The sequence below is a fragment of the Xenopus tropicalis genome, chromosome 4 (assembly GCF_000004195.4).
Source record: "Xenopus tropicalis strain Nigerian chromosome 4, UCB_Xtro_10.0, whole genome shotgun sequence".
Lineage (NCBI taxonomy): Eukaryota > Metazoa > Chordata > Amphibia > Anura > Pipidae > Xenopus > Xenopus tropicalis.
Window position 1 is genome coordinate 90,963,616 of NC_030680.2, and position 18,171 is coordinate 90,981,786.

The following is an 18,171-nucleotide window of genomic DNA, read 5'->3' on the forward strand; positions in this document are numbered from 1 at the left end:
AAAATACCCAAATGCCAAGAAGTTATGGAGGTTTGACAGCTTTGTTGTGGAGCAGTGGCAACGCCTAAGCCCAAAGACCAATTTTAGGGGTTTTAAAATGATTTATATGTACAACCAGAACTTCAGCAGGCTTTACACCAAGTATATTATTATTTTTTGTGTATAATATTATTTTATGTGACTGAACAGTAAGAGCCAGCCTAGAGCAACAGCATAGTACACAAGTGGATATAAAAACAATGCCAGGCCGATCAACTAACTGCAGAATAAACTGCGCTGCCAATGCTGAAATAAAAAACATAATCCCAGAAGGGGCAAGAACATATAGGGCATAGGTAAAGTTACAAAGTGCTAAAGAACATCCCAACACACAGAATCTAGATGGATGCCCAAAATGTGTACAGTCAAAAATGGTCTGAGATTCAATATAGACCCTGGCATTTCAAGCACAGAAGTCCAAACAGCCCCCCGCCCACCAAATAAATAGTGACTGTCTATGGCATCTTACAGCAGCCCCTCTGGCATTTGCCAGAACCCACAGGCTGCCTGTCTGGGCCTGAATCTCTAAGGCCAGCAGCATAGCTTTTATTTGTCATATCTGTTGGACCAACCTTCTACCCACCAGTATTTTAAAGTACATGGATGTCTCTTGCAATGCGGTGATTTATGGATTCATGTCTGATGCGATTATATCATTAGGGTTGTTCTGCCAAAGGCATACACCAAATGTTCTGATCACTCATTCCAAAAGAACTGCCTCCCTTCTCTCTCCCCCCCCCCCATTATTTTCTTTTATTGTGTCGCATGACATAAGTCATTTTATTTCAAGAAATCAATATAAGGGACAGCTAATATAAACTGGAATCTCCGTTCTTAACAGTAGCAGTACAAACAACAATTTAGTGCTGAGGTTACTGGGCTCTACACCTAATTTTTTTGAGAAACCTATAAAACCTTAATTTGTCTTACACACTCACACACATATATAGGTGCAGTCAGGGTACCAAGAAAAGGGGTATATGTAAGGTTGTAAACTGCATGACCCCCACAAAGCACCTGTTTTATCTCATAGACAGGTATAAACATGTACCTGCTGTATTTTACTGCAATGTACAAGTTGCTAAAAATGTTGCAGCTGTAGAAGCACAGGGACTGACAGCGTGGGTTATAATGCTTGCCACACTGCAGCAGTGTATATACTGAGTCTTAATATATTTTAGAATATGTTTCTGGTGTGAGTATATGTGCATTTGGCAGTCTGAGAGTTTCATGGGAATATGCACAAGGTTTACTTCACAGTCATTATGGCTAGGTAGTAAATCATAAGGTAAGCACATCCCTAGCCATAGTATATAAGTCCCAGAACTGTCAGCAGGCAGCTTTTCCCATTTAGTCTGCTTACTAGAGGCACAGGTAAGAGTCTTTGCATGCAGCCTAGTTAAATGACTGTAAATCAGAGCTAAAGATGTCACTGCATTATTAGAAATTAGTACTGTATTTTGAAAAGAATTGGTAATGCAAATTTTCAAGAAGTTAGTAAATGAGTTACACTTCATAATGTGCACAGTATTCATATAATTTGAATATCACCATAAATAAGTAAATGTATTATTTCAAACATTCTTCTTTCAAGAGGAAACTAATGAAATTTATTGTCCCTAACATGGAAGAGATTTCAGTCCATTTCCCATTAGTGCAAAGTGCTGGGGGTTGTAATTACTAGCAGTGGCACCGTAAGGAGGCAGAAGAGTATAAGTGTATAAATTAGATTAGGTTCTCTGTGGGTAGCATTATTCTTTTTATAATTACCAAATATTTGACCAAAATAAAATAAGCGCCAGTATTTTAAAGTAGTTCATTCTTTTACAGCTGGTTTATTGTTTATATTGTGTAGCTGGTTAGCATACAACTGATACATAAAGGGGACATATATATTAAACAAAAAAAATTGCTATGGAGCCTACTTCGAGATTACATTTTCTCAGGGATTTATACATTTTAAAAAACGAGGCATGCTTTAAACCTCGCAGCTTAAGTCAGTGGGAGGTGTATTTTCAACATTCAAGCTATTTTATTAACAGTTGAATTTGCAAAAATGAATTGTAAAATGTAGTTTTCATCGTGATCATTTTTTAATGAAACAAACTTACTTTTTTCTTTCCTAAAAATATTGATAAAATGTCCTGTGTTTTTTTTTTATTCAGAATGTAAATAATATTAGATCTAAACAAAATGGTTAACCTGTTCTGAGAAGTCAGAGTGTTTTGGGGCAATTTTTTACCAGAATTATTTTGACCAATGGAAAGGGGCAGACAAACTGTTGTGGGATAAAGACCTGTAATTGCTAATCACACTGTTATCTTCTGTTTCTACATGTAGTTACCCTTATTATCTCGCTCTTCTATGTCTGTTCCAGCCAAGATTCATAATGACTGTGTCCTATACTTTAAAAATGGCCAATGCCAGCTTTGGGTGCTTCTTCAAGTTGCTCTTCAGGTGGAAAGGGAGCATTTATAAGTTACTATACAAAGAGTTTATTGTCTTTTGTTGTCTCTATGCCATGCTGAGTGTTACATATAGGTAAGCTGTTTATTTTATACATTACATAGTAATATATGTTATGTACTTTATAAAATCGCATACATTTTAGGGCCACTTTTCTAGAAGTGTGATATGTAGACAAATGGATGTAATTAAATATGTTTCAGCCAGTGATCCTTTAGTTAATCCTTCTTTCCCGAAATGAGGATTCATCATTACCGTTCAAAATTAAAGTGCCTAAATGTTACTACAACCAAGAAAGCAAAACAGGAACAGCCCATTTCTTTTTCTTGCAGCCTGTATAGAGAGATACGATAAACCTACGGGGCTGATTTATGACAGATCATTACTGAATAGTATCGCTGATTACCACTCTATAAAATATGGCTGAAGCTGACAGATTTTCCAGGTCCATCTGTTTGAGTTTGTTTGAATCCAACCTTTAAAGGGGTGATTTACCTTCATGTAAACTTTTAATCTGTAATAAATTGTCCCATTTCTGGCAACTTTGCAGTTGGTCTTCATTATTTATTTTTTATAGTTTTTTCATAATTTGCCTTTCTCTTCTGACTCTTTTCAGCTTTTAAATGGGGGTCACTCACTATAATTATTACTTATCTTTCTATTTAGGCACCCTCTTTTCATATTACCAACTCTTGTTCAAACAACTGCCTGGTTGCTAGGGTAAATAGTACCCTAGCAACCAGATAGCAGCTTAAATACCAAAATGAAGAGCCGCTGAACAAAACTCTAAATAACTTGAAAACCATAAAAAATAGAAAACAAAGAGCAATTGCAAATTGTCTTAGAATATTAATGTTTGCATCATACTAAAAGTTAATGATGAACTACCCCTTTGAATGCAATGGAAAGTCTTATTCACTGGAGAGTGGGGTGGTATTAAAATGATAGGCACCACCAAATGCATATTTTTTACCTTTTCAGTAAAAAATACATCTACAGAAAAATTAACAGAGGACCAAGCTGCCAGTTTACTTACCTTCCAGGCATCCCCAGCTTGTGTTAGCACATACACAGTAGAGTACAATTTTCTGATTTTACTGTACAGTACAAGTGTGACTGATATTCATTGCTAGGGATGCCTGGGAAACGTAAGTAAAATGACGGCCCTGTGCTTCTTTCATTTTTTCCCCAGAAAAAAACTGTAACAGTTTGATCTACCAGGGGAATAATTTGGGGTTGTTAGAGCTCAGCTCTGTCACTTACATTCAGAAAAGTGTTAAATGGGATGTAAACCCAAAAGTAAAATTTTGCCTAATGAAAGAAAATGCAAGGGTAAACAATTTGCCAATCCAAGAATTTACTGCCTTGCATGCTTCTCCACAGGTTAGCTGACTTGTGTTAACATTCATGACCAGCAGTGCAATGTGTATGTACTATACTATATACAGATACTGAATATTTTGAAAGCCAAATTTGTGTTTGCCTTTTTGACTTTACAATTTACATAGGTAATTATAACCAAAATAGGTTTCATGTAAGTTAAGTTTTGCCTCTATTTGTGATTATTCCTAAAGAATATTAATTGTAGCTTTGCTTATAGGTGCTTATTGAATGAAAAGCAGAAGAGCGAGTTTGCACAGCTGGCTCGATACTGTAACCAATACACAGACTTGATCCCTGTTTCATTTGTGCTGGGTTTCTATGTTACTCTGATTGTGAACCGTTGGTGGGCTCAATACACCAATATTCCCCTCCCTGATCAGCTGATGTGTGTGGTCTCCAGCAATGTCCATGGTGGGGATGAAAGAGGGCGCTTGCTGAGACGTACCATGATGAGATATGCTAATCTATCATCAGTTCTCATTCTGAGATCCGTCAGTACACGGGTGCTTAAGAGATTTCCAACCATGGAGCACATTGTTGAAGCAGGTAAAACAATTGCCACCTTTTACACATTTCTCCAGTTTGGACCAATTTTAGAGAAAGTGGGTAATAAGCCCCGTTATGCCTTGAAGCCTGTTCAATGATCTGTGCATGTTGCAACCAGCTTGAATTGGCACTTACCTAGTTGTAACACAGCTAAGTAGTTCCTTTCTTAGGGGAAGACAGTTTTACATTTACAGACATGTCCTTACCTCTCAGCATTCTGCTCAGTTTTTCATAAATATGCTGATACTTTTACTAAAACACAAAAGGCTAAAACATTTTGCCAATTATATTATACATTTGGCAATAGACTATAGCTGTATGCATTATATTGTTTAATATTTTCCAATAAACCTGCAGCCTTTCTCTACACTAAAAATAACTTGGTTGTGCTGTTATTTATTCATGTTACAGCTAAGGTCCAGTTTGCTGGTTCCAAGTACTGTCACCTTAGTTATTCTAAAGTAAATTGGAAATGGTAGTCTGAAATGGTAACTGAAAAGTAAGATAAAACTGCCTAGAAACATGCAGGAGTGCATAAAATAATGTATAAATCTTTTAAAATTGATTTTAATGAGGTGATATTTAAAGCTAAAGCAACGTGAAAAAACATAATGCATAAACACTGTAGGCTTCATTTATCAAGATGTGTTGTGGTTCAAGATGCAAAATGGGCACAGTTTTGCTTCTATAAGGACAGCATACAGAAAATATTTGTACCATTCTACTTAGGATTCACACAATGACTCTGGTAAGCTGAGTAAAAACAACGCATTGGGGCTTCGTGAATAAGACTGAGGTTTGTATTTGTAGTAACCTAACATTTCAGAGACTAGCCGTGCCAATGATTAGATATATTTTAATGAACTTTTGTTCGGCATCAGAAATGAGTAACTTTGCAGCTGTTCAGTTTTTACTTAAAGGAGAAGGAAAGGCTAATAAAGAGTTAATCTCAAGCTGCAGGCATACCTTCAGTTCTCTCAATAGTGCCCTTAAGTCTCCCCATGTTTCACCTGTTCAGATGATCAGAAGCCAAACAGGAAGAAAAAACGCTGAGCTGTGTAAATAAAGTTCCCATAATGCCTCACTCCTGCACAGACACCCAGACCAAGTGAACATGCTCAGTTAGTAAGACTATGGGGCTGATTTACTAATCCACGAATCCGAATCCGAATGAGAAAAATTCGGATTGGAAAACAAACATTTTGCGACTTTTTCGTATTTTTTGCGATTTTTTTCGTCGCCGTTACAACTTTTTCGTAAATTGTCGCGACTTTTTCGTAACCGGTACGACTTGCGCGAATTGTCGCGACTTTTTCATAGCCAATACAAATTTTGTGAATTGTCGCAACTTTTTCATAGCCATTATGACTTTCATGAATTGTCGCGACTCTTTCATAGCCATTATGACTTTCGTGAATTGTCGCAACTTTTGCATAGCCATTATGACTTTCGTGAATTGTCGCGACTTTTTCATAGCCATTACGACTTTCGCGAATTGTCGCGACTTTTTCGTATTGAGCGCTCTAAAAATTTGCGACAATTCGCGAAAAAGTCGCAAAATACCGATCATTACGAAAAAAACGCATTTGGACGCTTTTCGGACGTTCGTGAATTAGTAAATGTGCCCCTATGAGTCAGCTTCCTGCTGATTGGCTCAGATCCACATTCCTAAGGGGGGGAGTGAGTTCTTAGCATTCTTGAGGGAGGGGGGAGCAGTAAAGAGCAGAGAACAGAAAGCTGCGTGTCTCTGGCACAGGAATTACAGACACAACTAATCTTTTTTCAGAGAAGTCAGTGCAGCGTTTCTGTGAGTGCTTATGGCTGTATTTACATAGACCTTTCTGATAAAGTTTACTTAGTTTTTACCTTTCTTTCTCCTTTAAGAAAACATTATAAGTTTCAGAATGTTTTGGGTTAAAGCAAAATTCAGACTGATCTGAAATTAGGCAAGAAAAATATGATGAACTCATGTGCCTTTACCATAATTTTAGTCACGCAAAAGTTAAATTAATTTGCTGTGTTTCTTTGTAATGTGCAACAAGGGCCATGAATAAGATACCTTAATTGCTCATTATTATTTAGGCCTTCTCTTCATTTCTATTTTTTGGCTTAGGTTTTATGACCCGCGAGGAGCTAAAGAAATATGAGTGTCTCTTCTCAGATTATAACAAGTACTGGATCCCCTGTGTGTGGTTTACTAACCTGGCAGCCCAGGCTAGAAGAGACGGGCGAGTGAGAGATGATGTGGCACTGAAATTACTTATGGATGTATGTTATTATTATTGTTTATTGTCATTATTATCCTTTTTATATCACAGGAACATTAGGCAGCAATTTGTAAAGATTGATTATGCTTCATATTGACCCCTTCCCAAAGCAATTTATGGGATTGCTTGCCCGCACATGCCCGTATGCATTCATGGGGGGGTTGAGATAGGGGGTCGCCGAATGGGGGCAGCCTTGGGGCGCCCCCCAATAGAAAACTTATGCAGGTATTGAATGAAGGATGATTGGGACAGATGTCCTTATACCAGGAATACCATAGATATTGTCCCTCTCGTTAGTTGGTTATGCTTGAAAATTTTTATTGGTCTGGCTTAAACAACAGGTAGTAAGGCTAATTACAAGATATAAAACTAGGCTTAAAGATCATCACAGAACTGTACAAAGCATTTATAATTATGGAGTTTGCACCTGATTTGAGCCAACCAAAATTTTCTTACAAAGAATCTCATCTCCAACATATTGCTTTTTCTGTTAATGCTTCACTTAGTGATGAGCGAACTTTTGTTGCCAGGCATGGATTCGCAGCGAAATTCCGCATTTTGCCATTGGCAAATTCTTTCGTGAAATGGGAGCAAAACTTTGCAGCAAAATATTTGTGGGCATGTCAAAAAAAGTTGTGGTCTCGTCAAATTGGGCACAGTCACGTCAAAATAGGCACAGGCCTCAATAGGGCGATGCGGTCAGGGCCGTATTTGTAAACTTCCAGTGCAGCTTGGGGCGGCATAGGCCCCTAAATTTGTGCCGCCCTAGGCCCAGGCTTTTGTGGCCTTGCCACAAATCCGGTCCTGGATGTGGTCCCCGATTTGATGGGAAAATCAAACCTGCTCCATCAATACCTGCCTGATTTTCAGCAAGATAACGCTCAGGGAGGCCCCATACATGGGTAGATATGCTGATGAATCGGTCTAAAGGACTCAAATAGGCAAGCTTAAATCTACCCATGTATGGTTACCTTAAGTCACATAACCCAAGACTAAAACACATTTATCTTCGACTGCAAAAGGCCACTTTAACAATATGCTTTCTTCTGCTAGCAGCAGAAATGCTTAATTTTTAGTGCTTGTGCTATGTGACAGGGAAAATAAAATCATTTTTGGTTGTATGGAAAAATAGTACAAGATAACTATTTTAGAGCTTATAAATAGTGTTTGTAAATAGTGTGACAATTTTACATGACACAAGAACACTTTCCCAGTCTCTGCAAGACTCTTTGTACATTTTAGCAAGAGGTTAGTAGATTCTCTAAAGTTGTTTGTTTTTTCTCTTTGCAGGAGCTGAACAAATATCGTGCAAAGTGTAGCATGCTCTTTCACTATGACTGGATCAGTGTCCCACTAGTGTATACTCAGGTCAGGTAATTTTAACTTGATATATAACACTACTAAGGACGTGTGTAGACTGGAGTTTAGCCTTGTGTTCTGAATGCAATGTGTGTTTAAATGTATACCTACCAACAGCCAAAGCTAGATATAGCCTATTTCTACAATGATGAGTAAATATGTACAAAAAGTACATAAGTACATAAAAAAGTACAAAAAAGTTTTGCTGACGATGATGTTTTCACAACACTACAGAGATAGTAGTCGCTGCCTCAGTAACACTATCCCCAGCACTAGGTGAAGCTCACAGAAGTGTATTACGTCAGGAATCTATTTATTCCTAAACCTAAATGCTTGTGTCCCTATACTAGTAGAATTGACACCACAGGATACTAACCCTTCCTGGCCTCTTCGTTGGAGCCTCTGTCTGCTCTACTAACTACTCTAATCTTACCTCTTATTCAGTGTCGGACTGGGACCCCAGGGGCCCACTCTACAAACTATTTTTCCTCCTTTCCTCACCCAACCTTTTTATTCTCCTAATCTTTTATTTACATGCTAGCATCTATCCTTCCATCTATTTCTCCTCTTTGTTCCCATTCAGAAATAGGGAATGACCATGAAACAGGCCAAATGGTCAGGAGCAGGAGGGCCCACTGACACCTGGGCCCACCGGGAGTTTTCCTGGTATCCTGGTGGGCCAGTCCGACACTGCTCTTATTCCCAGAGTGAGCTATTAAAAATCTTTCCTGGCACTTACTTCACCTACTGAAACCTACCTGCATCCAATGCCCAATAGCACCTAACCATAAACAGGCATTACACAAAAGTAAAAAGAAAAAAAGGCTTTATTACAAAGCTACATTAAAATATAATCTCCATTCGCCTTATACATTTTGTGCCCATAAGTCATGGGAGTCCAAGGCCCTTTAGCGTACAACCCCCTCAAGCAAGTGTGGCGCAAAGAGACAGAGCATGTGGTTACCTTTTATAAAATAGGGAACCCTGACACCCCCTGGCCAAATACTGAACTGCCAAGGGACATGGTTCCCCTCACAACTGTAAAATAGGTGCAGCCTTTAGCTGGCCAATATTCTCCTGGAGACATGAACAAAGGTTGGTAAAACCATACCCTACCCCACTACATTACCAAGCTGCAAAACGTCACTAGGGCACTTACACGGTAATGTTTGCTCAAGATCATAAAATTCCAGATAGTGGCTCATGTCCCCAAACTACGTCGAGGAGGAAATAGAACAAAAATGTTATTAAGAAAAGAAGCTATGTGGATTAGGAGACTTAAGACCCTGACACCCCAAGGACTAAATAGGGAATACCGTCTGCAAGCTATTTTTCAAATGTAATTGTTTTTATCTGGTTTTAAATTGTGTGTTTTTACAGGTACAATGTATTGGGTAACACTGGATAATCTGTAAAGAAGTAAATGTTTTTTGTATACAAAATTGGCAATGTAACAAGTTTTGTATCTAATTAGATGCTGTAAAGTGCCTATGAATAATGACCAGTAGATGGCGTGATAATGTCCTGTATAAAAGGCATTGCTTTTTTCAGTGGTTGGTAAGCTTGAGAAAAGGCCAGATATAGACCTGAAACGTTGCTTTATCCAAAAGCCATGTGTATTAAATAAAGGCTTTTTTAATGGAGACAAGAAGGTGCTGTTTGCTATTTTTCTACACCATGCTCATGCTCCCATGCAGTGGCTTTTTGTTCATTCATTCCATTGCAACAAAATACATATGGTAACAGGCCCATTCACTCCAATGGAGTCTGTACTGATGGGGCTGTGCTGAACTGCTGAATGCAGGTGAGATGCATGCTATTAGATTTTTATTTTGGTTTCCTTTTAACCTTTAGCTTGCCCTTTCTCTTATGATTTGTCACTACAGGTGGTTACGATTGCCGTTTATTCATTCTTTGGTGTTTGCATCATTGGAAGACAATTTCTGGAGCCTGAATTGGAAGAAGAAAAACCAAATATAGATTTGTATGTCCCTATTTTCACATTGCTGCAGTTCTTCTTTTACTCGGGTTGGCTAAAGGTTAGCATTATTTTATATCTGTATACCTTGGACTCTACTAACTAGTGAAACATCTGCTTTAATGTTTTCACACCAAGGATAAAAAACTAAATCAGGCCAATCATCTAACAAAATGTTTGCCTGTTTTGTGTTAATTGTGAAAATACACATAGAAATTAGCCTCAGGCACAATCATATTACAGGGCCACATGCTTGCTGGATTTATTGCACCAAGGAATGAAGAAACTGAAAAACGCCAATCATGTTCAGAGAGCTAACTACATCAGTTATGGCCACAAGAAAGTTCCCATAATGCCTCACTCCTGCACAGACACCCAGACCAAGTGAGCATGCTCAGTTAGTAAGACTATTAGTCAGCTTCCTGCTGATTGGCTCAGATCCACATTCCTAGGGGGCGGAGTGAGTTCTTAGCATTCTTGAGGGAGGGGGGAGCAGCAGAGAGGAGACAGCAGAGAGCTGCGTGTCTCTGGCACATGAATTACAGACACAAGAAATCTTTTCACAGAGATAAAGCTTAGTTTTTACCTTTCTTTCTCCTTTAGAGAACCCACTTTTTTTAAAATATAAGTAAACAATTTAAAGAAAACAATGCTATGTTATGCATACTCAGTAAGTGAATAATAATAATTTTTAATTGCTTGAATTGGTGTTTTTAGGTAATTGTGTGTTTTGATCAGGGCCAGAACTAGGGTTAGGCAGAAGAGGCAGCTGCCTAGGGCGCAACGATTGGGGGGCGCCAGGCAGCAGCCTCTCCTGCCCACCCCTAGTACAGTTTGCGTCGCGCCGCTTCTATTGCGCATCGCACACCGCGCCCCCCCCCCCCCACGCTCGAACTGTGCATGCGCGTTAAAACACAGGAGGGGGTGCGATGTAGCGGTGCAGGGGCAAGGTAGCCGACCGGGTTGCCTAGGGTGCCCGGTCGCATCGAGAATACACTTGAGAATATTCGCATGTGTGATCATTTTAGGTGATCAGAGGGACCAATCCAACCTGTGCTAATTTATAATAAAAAAATTGTGATTAATGCCTATTCCAATCAGTAATGTTTCAGTAGGTGGCCATGCACAGGATGGCATTAGCTACTGACTCAGCTAGTCTAGACGTGGCCATACACATTCAGATCCACTCATTTGGCGAGGTTGCCAAACGAGCGGATCTTCTCCAGATATACTCACCTAAGGTGCCGAGTCGGTCCTACTTTTCGTATGTGTATTGCCATAGGGTCAAGCGATTGCATTAGCACGTTATCACCCACCCAAGATGGGCCTATCAGAGGAAAGATTTGCTTGTTTGGTGACCCCGCCAAACAAGCAAATCAAACCGTGTATGACTACCTTAAGCTGGCCCCACACGTAGCGATTTTCGATCTTTTGTGCAACCATTGGTTGAAAGAACGTTCCAATCTTCCACTAACCTTCAGGGCTGAAACGGCAGATAAGGAGGTAGAAACAATAGGATTTCTACCTCCTTCTGTCAATTCAGCCCTGAAGACAGATTTTGCTCAGGCGCCTTCAATGGCACCCTATCAAAATCTTTTAACCCACCTGATCGGCGAGTCAACCGATTTCTGCTGCGATATCGGTCGTCTCTCCGAGTTGCCATACACGCACCGAATATTATCAGTGCGTGTACGGCCAGCTTTAAGGTGGGCAATATAGGGCCAAATGATCAAATTAAAATGGCGGGTATATGTGCCGTCGGACCACATCAAGGATATTGATCAGGAAAATCGAACCATCCCGATCAATATTTGCCATATTTTAGCCAAGATATTGATCAGGTAGGCCGATCGGGGTGTGCATACAGAGGCAGATAAGCTGCAGAATTGGCAACTGAAATCTGCCAGTTTATCACCACCTTTAGTTAGCAGTTTATTGGCCTAATCCTGTCTGATCCTGACACATGAGAAAGGCATCTGACCCTTTACTTACAAGTCATGATTGTTGATATGGTTGTCTGACTCGTCAATCCTACCAATTTGCATCAATTACAGGTCGCCCAGCAAATCATTAATCCGTTTGGAGAGGATGATGATGATTTTGAAACCAACCGATTAATAGACAGGAACTTGCAGGTAAGAAATTCCTGTAACCCTCAAGGAGGGTTTCCAAAATGTAACTATAAGGGATGTGAAGACCTCCCTTACTGTGTGGGAAATCTACCAGACATTGTACACCAGACATGACATGACCAGACATGCCTTATAGTTGGGATATATTCCTACTGGGGTTGTGGATTCTGCAGGAGATCCTGATTTGGGAGGCCTCAGTAGGAGTCTGAGATGCTAAGATGGGTCAGGCATATTAGAAGGTTGGGGAAGGAATTCTGTGAGTATGGACTTGTAGCAAGTGATAGAGTAGTAACTGTCAAAGCATGCTCTGTGAGATAGGGTTAGCTTGTAAGAATGGTTTGTGCTTCAACAAGCAGATTGTACTGTGGGGTAGGTCACCAAGGGTCTGTTGGGCCTTCAGAGGGTGCAGCTCAGGGTAGTGTGTGAATCTTATGGAGGCTGTCACAGACATCTTGTTTTACTGGGAGCAGACACCTGTTTGTGTAATTAATATCAAGTTTTTGCCAACTAATGAGATGTGATGCTATATTATGAATATCAGGTATAGTAAGTTTCTTCTTTACTTGCTTTTTGTTCTTTTTGTAAAAAAACTAAAAGCCTAGTTCCAGGTTGTCCATTAAATAAAAAAATAACTGTTTCCAATATACATTCATTGAAAATGTGGTCCTTTTTATTTTGTGGAGTGCACAAAATCCTTTAATGCCCTCTGTTGGACAAGTGTACAATGATCAGTGCTACAATGAATTCTGAATGGTAAGGCAGCAGTGCAAAGAAATGTTTAAAAAAAGTAAAAAATATTTCATGAGATTATATTGCAATTAAGGTTCTTTTTAAATAGAGAACCCGTGACTTGGCTTTTAGTTTTTGACTTTGAAACCCTTTAAAGAACCACCGGTGTTCAGGATTTATAATGAAATTGTGTGTAAGAGTTGTAGTTCAGCATGGGGTCCTTCACCTCCACTATTTAAAAGTTGCAGTGCTCTACCTGGAAAGCAGTAGTTTCAATATGCCCCATTTCTATAGTCATGCATACATTTATTCAAGGAGGCTTATGGAAAATGCCAAAAGAAATCTGGTAGTGGTGCATTCCTTACAACATCCTTAACGCTTTGAACACACTAAAACTAAAATCAGTTTCAACCTGAAAACTGTTTTGATGGAATATACGGGTAAGGTACGTAAAAGTATCTTCATAACAAACATACAAGCCTTGTCCAACGAAAATTAAATATATAAACTTTACCTTAAACAATTCAACACTGTTTCTGAAATAATTAAGTAATTTGTCAGTAGAGATATTCTCCTTCAGAGTGTATATTGGGTTTCATAATATTCACTTTACTTACTTGTTGCAAATTCCCTCCTTTTTATAGGTTTCCTTGTTATCTGTAGATGACATGTATCAGAATCTTCCCCCCTTAGAAAAGGACAAATACTGGGACGATCAGACTGCAGCTCCCCCATACACCTTGGCAACTGCAGCAGAAACTCTGAAACCATCATTCATGGGATCTGCTTTCGACATGCGGTAACAAAACTTGATTTCTGCTCTCTAAGGAAAACTATTTTAAAATTATTTATCCAGGTCACACACACACTTAATTTACTATACTTATCAATATTTGTAAACCTAGCCTCAAAGGTGTGTGCACTCAAAAGTGTTGAAACCAGCGCACAAAAAAAGAAGTGTGCGCAAAAAGAAGTGTGGGAAAACACTACATTTTGCATTTATTCTAACCTGGGCACAGTTTTTAAAAAATGCTTACACAAGAATTTTTTTTGTGCACCTAGCCAAAAAGGAATTTGAGGGAACATTGGAACCTAGCACATTACTTTACTATAACATACTCTTGCCGGCAGCAGATACGGAAACTTTAACTTTAAAGGAGAAGTAAAGCATAAACCACTGGGGATGCCAAACGTTTGGCACCCCTCATGAATAATCGTTTACCTGACACCCCGGGTCAGTGCTCCTGGGACAAAAAAACAGCACTGGTTTGGGGTATATGCTCCTTCTTTCTGCAGAATCCTGGGGCCAACGCATGCGCAGTTGAGCTGTATTTTTTGTTAAAGTCGGCTTTTCACTCTACTACGCATACGTGAAAAATGAACGATCACCCGCATATACCCCGCCCGGTTTCAGGTAAGAGATTAAAGTCAGTGGGGGGTGCCTAACATTTTGGCACCACAATTTCACTTACAAAATGCTCCGTAGCAGCAGGGTGACAGGCAGCTTGCATCCGTGTGTTTGCTGAACCAAAAGTTAGCTTCACATCTAAGTTTTTCATCAGTGTCTGCAGTTTAAGGCTAATGTCACAAGTAGTGTATTCGGCAAGCCGAAAAATGCTCACTGAGAATATGCTCCATACGCTTTAAATTTCCCCTTCCTGTGCCTGCACCCAAATGAATAGAACACGCTGGGGTGCAGGCACATGTAGCCATAACTCGTTTTTTGGTGAATATTGGCTACATGCGCCTGCACCCGAGCGTATTCCATTCATTTGGGTACAGACACAAGGTAGGCTAAATTTACAGTAGCGGGGCGTTTTTCGGCTTGCCGAGAATATGCACGTGTGGCTTTAGCCTTAATGTATACTCATGTTAGGCTAATGCCCCACTGAGCGTATGGCATATATTTTCAGCTAGTGGAAAAAGGCTTGCCAAAAATATGCGCCATACGCACCATATGTCCCCTACCTGTGCCTGCACTGGAATGAATGAGATACGCTCGGGCGCAGGCACATGTAGCCGATAAGTGAGAGAGAATGCAAAACGTTGTGTTTTTATGCGTATTTTGGCTACATGTGCCTGCACCCGAGAGTATCTCATTCATTCCGGTGCAGGCACAGGTAGGTGTATGGCGGTATTTTCGGCTGTGTGGTTCAGCACACACAGGGATGCAAGCTGTCACCCTATCACCCTGCTGCTATGGAGCATTTTGTAAGTAAAATTTAATGGCTTTGAGTAGAAATACTGTACATATTTACTTATTTAAGATTCAGAAGAATGTGTGCTTTCCAAAAATATATCGTTTTTTGGGGCAAACATTTTTCATTGCGTAATCCTACATAAAACACAGTAAGTGTGTTGATTTTGCATTACTGTACCCTCTACATGTTCAACATTCTGGCCTAAATTCTATACATATTATAAAATCTCTGCAAACATCTTACTGATTTCATTGGGTCCCTGCTTGGCAAACACATAGCGAAGGGCTCCAACCATAAATGAATAGAATGAGGATTCATTTGTTTAATTTTACTATTCAAAGAATAGAACTGTATTCAATAACAATTATTTTTTTTTTATCAGATTTCTAGGTGATGCAGAGCAGAGCCAACAAGTAGCGGTTACCCCCAATATGCCAAGGGCTCGAACCCCAATGCTAAGCCGTTTCCTCTCATCTGCCCCCTCACCTGCAGTAAGTTTGAAGAACTTTATGGGCCGGGGGACACGGGGTCACCATCTTGTGCGATTTAGAGGGGATGGCTACCCCTCTCCTAACCCAAACTCCCGCAACAGTGATCTGGAACATGACTCTGTGGGTCGCATTGATGAGGAAGAAACAACAGAGGATGAAAAGGAAAGCCGGGCAAGTGAGCCTCCTACCCCAAAGGTAACACTCAGGGTACCTCGCAGGCTAGAGGCCTCAGAGCAACAGAAAAAGAGGGAGCAGCCCAAGCCACCTCCTCTGGTCATTATAGTTGACGAGCCATCAGATGAGAGCCTGAACTCAGAGCCAGCAGAGTGCTAACTTCAACAACTACACAGCACAAAATAGCTGTTTTTTTTTCAAGAGCATCAGTGATGAAATTATGACTAGGGACAGTAAAAGATGACTTTTAAAGGAAACATTTGCTTCAATGCTTGATGCTTCTAAATGAAATTTTATATAAACTTTACTTCTGTTTTCTGAAAGAACATCCAGAAGTTGTAGTATTGTGATATTCACTTGCCTTTCTAAGTATGCAGTAGATACTTATATTAATACATACTTATATATTTAAAGGAGAAGGAATGTCATTTTAGTATTTTACTGCCAATAGATTTGCCACATTAGTGCCACCTAGAACGTTATATTTATTCTGCAGAAAACTTTACTATACCTGAGTAAAGAGCCCTAGAAGCTTTCTCTAAGATTGCAGCTGCCATTTTAGCTTGGTGTTCATAGCCCCCTGCTTGCAGTCTAGCGTTATAGCTCAGATCAAACGAGTGAGTTTGATGAATTCCAGAAGGGAGAGAGAACTGCACAGACTCTGGCCCCAGGAATGAAAGATTTTTCTGAGAAAGGAAATCAGATATCCAAGAGCATGTTTACTAAAAATCCTATTTCTTTTGATAGAGGACTCAGTGCAGCGTTTCTGTGACTGCTAATGGCTGTATTTACGTAGACCTTTCTGGTAACAATTGCTTGGTTTTTACCTTTCCTTCTTCTTTAAGATCAGTGTCTGAAAATAAAAGTGGATGTTGTGTGGACTGCAGATTGGCCCTTTAAGGCCCAAAAATATAAGCAATGCTGGATGTTTTAGATGTTCTTAGGTAGGGCCCAAAAACATATACTGATGCACAGCCAGAAACGTCTAGTTATACTGCTAACAAAAATTACTCTATAATAAGGTTTCTGCTCCACATATTATATATGCTGTATTCACTTGAGTGAACATTGTGCTGGCAGGACTGAGCACTCCCTACCTACTTTGCTTCCTCACGAGCACCTGTGCTCTTTAAAGGACATGTAAAGCCTACATTTGCCTACAATGTATATCAGTTTGGCACATCTCACCCACCCAAATGGCATCATTTGTACTGCATATATCCCCTCCACTTGCCAGCACCATCACATTTTCCTAAACCAAGTAGCAGCTTTCACCCAGTGGACATTTTTCCCTCTGGTACTTTATCACGTTTAAATCTGCCAGAGCATACACACAGACCCTAATTCAGCATACATTTTCTCAAGAATACAGGCCAACACGGGCACAACTGTCTTTGATAACAGTTCTGCTTTGTTTGAGCTGAGCTCAGGAGATTTTGAAAATTGAAACAGACATCAAAAGCTGAGTTTCTATGGGAACCAGCAATGCCATCTCTTCACTGGTTGCTAGACTGGAGGGCGTGTTTAGTAATTTGAGCTTATAAGGCTGATGCCACACATGGCGTCATGGAATACGCTCAGGTGCAGGCACATGTAGCCGATATACACATGAAAAGGCGTGAGAATGCAAAGTCTCGCGTTTTCATGTGTATATCAGCTACATGTGCCTGCACCCGAGCATATCTCATTCATTCGGGTGCAGGCACAAGTAGCAGGCGTAGGGCTGAATTTTCAGCAAGCTTTTCCGCTTGCTGAAAAAATCAGCCCTACGCCATGTGTGGCATCAGCCTAACTGAGCATGCCCAAGAGCCAGAAGTCAAACCAAATTCCTGTGGGAGAAACAGAGTGGGTTACAGCAGAAGGAAATCTAAGCGATTAAGAGGATGCTGCAGCCTTACTATTAACCTCTGGACAACCAGTGTGGCAGGTATTGAAAGATTTCAAAGAGGCTGTTCACTGATTGCATTTTTGTGTTTGGGGTTTACATGTCCTTTAAAGCAGTGGTCCCCATCCTTTTTTGCACCACGGACCGGTTTAAGACGATTTTTCCAAGGACCGGGGGTGAGGGGGGCAAAACAAATGTATAGCATATACTGTAATTTAATTATTACATATATAATATAAATGTAATTACTACATTTTATATTATGCACGTAATTTTTATTATTGTTACACTATTAAATATAATACAGCTCATCATAATACAAAATCAGTGGGAGACCTGAGCTTGTTTCCCTGCAACTACATGCACCCAGCGCCCCTATTCTTCTTACTCCCACCTAAGTTGTGACATCCCCTGAGCTTAATATGGAGCTTTAAGTACTTTGGTCCATGTGATCAGAAGAAAGCTTCCTGGGCTTCGCATAGCTGGTGTCATTGCTGTGTAACACATCGGGGATCTGGGAT

The 18,171-nt window shown here is 39.9% G+C and overlaps 1 protein-coding gene across 2 annotated transcripts; it reads left to right on the forward strand.

The window, feature by feature from the left end:
* Positions 1-1,403: 1,403 nt before the first annotated feature.
* Positions 1,404-16,646, forward strand: best4 (bestrophin 4). Of its 2 annotated transcripts, NM_001123442.1 has the most exon segments (9): positions 1,404-1,413; positions 2,417-2,580; positions 4,106-4,434; positions 6,548-6,702; positions 7,992-8,069; positions 9,947-10,099; positions 12,093-12,173; positions 13,544-13,698; positions 15,483-16,646. In NM_001123442.1, coding segments are annotated over 8 exon segments (1,545 nt in total). In that variant the 5' UTR covers positions 1,404-1,413; positions 2,417-2,428; the 3' UTR covers positions 15,925-16,646.
* Positions 16,647-18,171: the final 1,525 nt, after the last annotated feature.